This window comes from Callospermophilus lateralis, chromosome 1 (genome assembly GCF_048772815.1).
Source record: "Callospermophilus lateralis isolate mCalLat2 chromosome 1, mCalLat2.hap1, whole genome shotgun sequence".
Classification (NCBI taxonomy): Eukaryota; Metazoa; Chordata; class Mammalia; order Rodentia; family Sciuridae; genus Callospermophilus; species Callospermophilus lateralis.
The window spans coordinates 210142306-210148627 of NC_135305.1; the positions used below are offsets into that span (position 1 = coordinate 210142306).

General features: G+C 52.4%; 1 protein-coding gene across 1 annotated transcript; it reads left to right on the forward strand.

Moving 5' to 3' along the window:
- The first annotated feature begins 137 nt into the window (after positions 1-137).
- Nxnl1 (nucleoredoxin like 1) lies at positions 138-3463 on the forward strand. The gene is made up of 2 exons (XM_076870488.2): positions 138-463; positions 2875-3463. Exons 1-2 carry the CDS (start codon positions 138-140, stop codon positions 3161-3163), a joined length of 615 nt encoding a protein of 204 aa, XP_076726603.2. The 3' UTR covers positions 3164-3463.
- The last annotated feature ends 2859 nt before the right edge of the window (positions 3464-6322 follow it).

Consider the following 6322-nt stretch of genomic DNA (forward strand, 5'->3'; position numbering starts at 1 on the left):
CAAGATTGAGCAGATTAGCGAGGTCCTAAACTGGCTTCCTAGAGATCTCTATTCCTGGGAGAGGAACCAGACAACAGGTCCAGGCCACACCACCTGAGGATCTCTCTCCCTGTCCCCAGCACCCACTTGGGGCTACCATGGTCTCCCTGTTCTCTGGCCACGTCCTGATCCGCAATAACAGGGACCAGGATGAGCTGGACACCCAGGCCGAGCTCAGCCACAGGCTGGAGAACCGTCTGGTGCTGCTGTTCTTTGGCACTGCGGTTTGTCCCAAGTGCCAGGCCTTCGTGCCCATCCTCAGGGACTTCTTTGTGAGGCTCACAGATGAGTTCTATGTGCTGCGGGCGGCCCAGCTGGCCCTGGTGTACGTGTCCCAGGATCCCACAGAAGAGCAGCAGGAGCTGTTCCTCAAGGACATGCCGGAGAAGTGGCTCTTCCTGCCCTTCGAGGATGATCTGAGGAGGTAAGGCGGGACAGGAAGGTCTGGGAGGGCTTCCTGGAGGAGGCATCACTATCAGAACTGAGGCATTTGCTTAGTGATTTGTCCCTTCTCCCTGGGGGAGTGAACAACCTCGTGTGCCAATCCATGTCCTAGAAATTAGGGGTACAGAAAGTGGTGACCATTCACACTCCCATCGCACCCTGGGAGCTTGCGGGTGAAGTGGGGAAACCAGATGTGAAACAAAGACTCAGATCGATACAAAATGACAAATTGAAGGAGCACTCTGGAGGACAAAGGGAGGCCCCCAAGTGGAAATGCAATAGAAACCTCACTGAAATCCAGGAGTCAGAGAATGCATTGGAGGAAGTGTCTTTAAAAATATCCCCAGGCATGTAAGAGGATGGTGGGCACGGTCCCAAAAGCAGGGTTTGCAGGCACAGGGCCCAGCACAGACATAAAGGCCGGAGGCTGTCAGGAGAAAGGACAGCCAGTTCAGTTCAGGGAGGCTGAGTCATTCCCAGTGTGACAGGTGGGTGGAGTAGAGCCCTTGGAAGGATCAGGATCCGATAGACCTCAGCCGGCTGGGAGCCTTGCAGGGTGTGAGAACTCGGGAGAGGGAGCTGATTCAAGTTTTGCAAGGAGAGCCCAATAGTGGCTATTTTAGAACTTGCTCCTTTTTTGCAATGAGAGGCAATTTCATTTATTTATTTATTTATTTATTTATTTATTTATTTATTTATTGGTACTGGGAATTGAACCTAGGACCCTTCTACCATTAAGCTACATCCCCAGACCTTTTTATTTTTTATGTGGACACAGGGCCTCACTAAGTTGCAGAGGCTGGGCTTGAACTTGTGATCCTCCAGCCTCAGCCTCCCAAGGGGCTGGGATTACAGGCATGCACCACTATGCCCAGCTCTTTCATTCTTTTTTAACCCCAACTTTTGGTTTTGTTTTTCTGCAGTGCTAGGGAGGAGCCCTTTCTTTTTCTCATGAAAGAAAAAAAAAAATTCAGGACCAGAATGTGTTGCTCAGGGGCGGAGCGATCACCTAACATGTATGAGACCCTGGGTTCCATCCCCAACATTAAAAAAAAAAAAAAAAAAAAAAAATCCAACTCAGCAAAAACTTGAAAGAAGTGTATAATGAAGTCCACAGCAATTGTGGCATTTTTCTGTATGGGTGTGAGTGTGTGTATCCGTGTGTGTGTGTGGGGGGGTGATGAACCATTTGACAGTGAGTCACCGACCTCGTGACACTTTGCCAATTTCATTCATTTTGGTGCCCAAGTGGAAGGTCTGTGGTCATGGAGCGCTTCCTTCCCACTCCTTGTTATCAGAATTGGGACATTTGCCCAATCCTTCTGCCCTCTGGCAAATAGGGAGTTTTTTCCTCCAAAGCAGGCCAAATTTCTGTCCCTAGGGAAGAAACACCAGTCCCAAGCGCATCGCAGATGACACCTTCTATTTGGGATGAGGTTTTCCCCATCACCCTCCTTGAAAGTGGCCAGCTAAGGTACACACTGCCCGGCTCAATTCAAATTTCAGATACACAACAAATAATGTTTTTGGTATCTCTGTCTCATGTGATTTAGGGTACATTCTTATACTAAGAGTTTTCTTTGTTTTTCTGAAATTCAGATTTGGCTGGGGGAAGGGGGTCCTAGATCTTTAACTGCTAAATATGCCATTTTGCTCCCATGGGATTTTGTAGGTACCACGTGTTCCCTGGGTGTGGGCCTGGGAAAGGACCACCCAAGCAAGCAGCAGATTAAAATTAACAACTGTGGGTGATGGGCCCAGTCTGGCAGCCCAGCTCTTCCCTGATGGGTCTGGCCTAGATACCGAGTTTGGTGCAGGGTCAACCCCGGGTGCACATAGCTTCTCGTTGGCTTTCTCCCTAACACTTAGACCATAATCAAACCTTCTTACCGTGCCCCTCCAGGGCCTTCCGGCTCAGTTACCCTGCCACCTCCGGGCCCTTGCACATGCTCCATCCTCTACCTGAGCACCCTCATCTCAGTTCTCCCTCTTTTCGTCCTGCAGATTTCAGATCAAAGGTCACCTTCTTGAAGTGGCCCTCGCTAATTGGTAGCCCCTACCCGACTTGGTATTCCTTATGGCATGTTATTCATTCATTCGCCCCACAACACATTCCCTGGGCATTACTCCCCCTTGCGCTGATTCAGGCACAGACGATACTAGCGAAAGGAGGCAAATCCGTGCCCTCGTGGATCTACAAAATCACTGGGAGAAAATGATAAGCAGGAGAAGTAGACTGTACAGTATGTTGTGTGCTGAGCGGATCCAGGAAGAAAAACAGAAACGCGACCCAGCAGGGACTTAAGGGAGGGGCTGTGATGGGGTGGGGCTTAACGTGCGCGGTCTGAGTTCGGTGTCCCAGGGTCACGGATTGGCCGGCCCTCCCCGCAGGGACCTCGGGCGCCAGTTCTCGGTGGAGCACCTGCCCACGGTCGTGGTGCTGAAGCCGGGCGGGGACGTGCTCACTCGCGACGCGACGGATGAGATCCAGCGCCTGGGCCCAGCTTGCTTCGCCAACTGGCAAGAGGCGGCCGAAGTGCTGGACCGCAACTTTCTGCTCCCCGAGGACCTGGACGACCCGGCGCCGCGGAGCCTCATGGAGCCGCTGCGCCGCCGCAAGTACCGAGTGGACAAGGAGACGCGGGGCGGGCGCGGCCCGGAGGGCAGGGCCCCCTTCTGAGCCTGCGGAGGAGGCCTGGGGAGCCTCTGCTCCCGGAGGAGGTGTCCCCCAAGTTGCAGGGGCGGGGACCGGCCTCTGCGCTAGCCTCCCGCGGGGCGAGGGCGGGGACAGTATTGAACCCCGGTGGGAGGAGGCGGGCCGAGCTTGGGACCGCCGCGCTCCTCTGTCCTGGTCACCCCACCCCTGGCCATCCCGCCACCGCCTCGGGGGAAGGAAGGCTGCTCTGAGCTGGGTGACCAGAGCCGCCGACGGAGAGGGGCGGGGAAGGGGAGGGGGTCTGTCCTGAGCTCCACCCCCAGGGGCTCCGCCCCGTCCCCATCCCCACCCCCGCCCCGGGTCCGATCCCCAGCGAGAAACGGCGGGGTCCGGGGAGCCGGTTGCGGTCCCTACCCCACCGCCGTGGGGACAGACTGGGACCAAAGTTGGGGCAGGTGGCGAGGGAGTCTCCATTCAGACACCTCCGCGCACTGAGCGCGGGCCCAGGGCCTGTCCTGGTCCTCTGGGGCTTCTCTGGGCCTCCCGGGAAGCAGGCAGAGCTTTAAAGTACCAAGAAATATTTTTGAGACCTGATTCTAGAAGATTTTTCGAGACCTGGTCCCCAAATGAGAAAATGCAAACTAAATTTAAAAAACGTGCTGAGAACGCTAAGCCCATGGTGCATTAAACCATTTGTCCACATATTTCATATTCAAGCTTTTAAAAGATTTCTATTTTACGGGGATGCATTTCCCTATTTGGCGCCATGGACGCTGCGGCCAGTGACGGCCACGGAGGGCCAAGAGTCTCCCAGGTCTTCACCCCGGGGATCCCCGAGGGAGAGAGTAGAATATAGGAATAAAAACCTCCGGTCTAGACCCACTTCTCGGCTTTGTGACTGTCGGACAGTCACCTCCCTTCTCCAAGCCCCGTTTCTTTCCTCCAGAAAATAGCAAGGCCACTCCTTCCAGGCAGATCTGCCAAGAAAGCAGAAAGGGGTTCGCTCCGCGCTCGGAATGCTTTTCCTACGGCGCCCTCTGGCGGCGGAATGGAGCGGCGCGTCTTGGGGCGGAGCCAAAATGCAAATAAGGTGTAAGCCACGCCCTCCGCACCCAGTTTCCCTAAAAGGTGTGGGTGAAGGGGGACGCGGCTTTCCCTCTCTGGACCTCAGTGGGCAATTCTGGGAAATGGCCGTTTCTGGGAAATGGCCGTTTCTGAGAAATGGGCGTGTTGGAGCTTGTGAGATAGCGGCTCTTAAACTCTAATCCCAGGTGGCTGATTTTAAACCTTCTTGAACTAACCGCGGGCACGCAGCCCGTCAGCACGGTGGCTAACCATCCCAGCCAACTGCGGCCCCGTCTCCGTCCGGTCTGCGGGGGCCCAAGGGGTTTGACCCAAGGCCAAGGTGAATGAGATCATCCTCCATGGGGCTCATTTGCAGGCTCCACTTTCCAGATTGAATGCAGACACCATAAACTGAGGAGTCGCCCCCACACAAGGGGTGGGGCCGGGCCAGGGTATCTGGGTGCGTGCAACCCCCCAACAAATAATGATGAACCTAAAACAGCTCAGATAATGTCCCTTGGCCAGATTAGGAAATTGTCCCTTTACTTGTAGGTTTCTTGTATGCTTCCACCTCCTCCTCTAGGCTGTGAGCCCCAGAAGAAAAAGCTTGTCTTGGTCACCACGAGCCTCCCAAGCTGGGCACAAGGTGGTTGTTCCATTACTATTCGTCAAATGAACAAATGCAGGTATTTTATATCTCTGTATCTTAAGTCCTGGAAAAGAACAGGGATGCTGATCTGAATGGGTTGCTGAACCTCAGCTACCCCACCTATAAAACAAGGAAAAGTGTGTCGGTTGAAGCCGGGTGAATGAATGAATGAATCAGTAGTTGTAACCTATGCAAGATGAAGAGGCCCAGAGAGGTTAAGGGACTAGCCCAAAGCCACACAGCAAAAAAAGAATGCCACCTGGGGATGAGGAGTCACCCCTAGGCTCCCCCAGAGCCATTTTACCTCTTAAGGACTAAGGTGAGGACTCGGGGCACACAAAAATATTATTTTTCAATTAATTTTTAAAAATTTATTCATTTACTCTAATTTGTTATACATGACAGCAGAATGCATTCAATTTCAAGTAAATTTGAAATTTGAAAAAAAAAGTTGGCTTCATCAATTGGAAAAGTAACTGGAAATACAAAGCCAGTGAAATCGCTGGTGCATCTGGGAAGTAGTAGAGAGCAGTGGGTGGGAGGTGAGGTGCTGGGTTGAAATCCGGCTCTGCTGGGAAGTCTCAGTACCTCTCTGGGCTACCGTTTCCTCCTCTGGAGAGCAAGGCAATGTTCAGGGCTATTGCAAGGTCTGGATGTGGGCCAGGAAATAGCCACTGCACCGCAGGAGCTGGGTGCTGTAGGGGAACAGGGTATAAGTGTTGCAAGACATAGCTGAGGAGGGTTCACTGCCCAGGCTGCCTACAGAACTCCTTCAACTCAACAACAAAAAGTTAGCTGCCCTTAAAAAGGGCCAAGGACTTGAATAGACATTTCTCCAACAAAGATACTCAACAAGGATGTGAAGAGCTTGACTCAGGACTCATTAGGGAAATGCAGATCAAAGCCACAATGTGGTACCACTGCCCATCCCCCAGGATGGCTATTATCAATTTCAAAAAGAAGGAAATAGCAAGTATTGGTGTGTGCAGGAAAGAGAGGAAAATCTCCTCGCATTGCTGGGGGGAGGGGTGGAAAACAGTTGGGTGAGTCCACCAAAGGTTAAAATGGAGTTAGCATCAACCCTACAATTCCACTCCAGGGGTTCCCGAATACTTGTAGATGCACATTCATAGCAGCAGATTCACATTTTCCAAAAGGTGGAGACCACCCAAGATGAAAAAGCAAAAGTACACAATGGAATATTACTCATCCATCAAAAGGAATGAAGCACTGACACCCACTACAATGTGGATGAACCTGGAAAAGATGTTGACTGACAGAAGCCAGACACAAAAGGCCACGTAGTGTGTGATCCCATTGATATGGAATGTCCAGAACAGGAGAATCCACGGAGACAGGAAGTAGATTACAGAGTGCCAGGGCCTGGGGGAGGGGAATGGGGAGCAAGAGCTAATGGGACAGGGGTCTCTTTGGGGTGATTAAATTGTTTACAGATGAGGCCGAATGAA

Bases quoted from the DNA above. Each gene is read 5' to 3' on its own strand.
- Nxnl1 (XM_076870488.2), top strand. From the start codon at position 138: ATGGTCTCCCTGTTCTCTGGCCACGTCCTGATCCGCAATAACAGGGAC. The intron at 464-2,874 runs GTAAGGCGGGAC...CCCTCCCCGCAG, and splicing joins TTCGAGGATGATCTGAGGAG to GGACCTCGGGCGCCAGTTCT.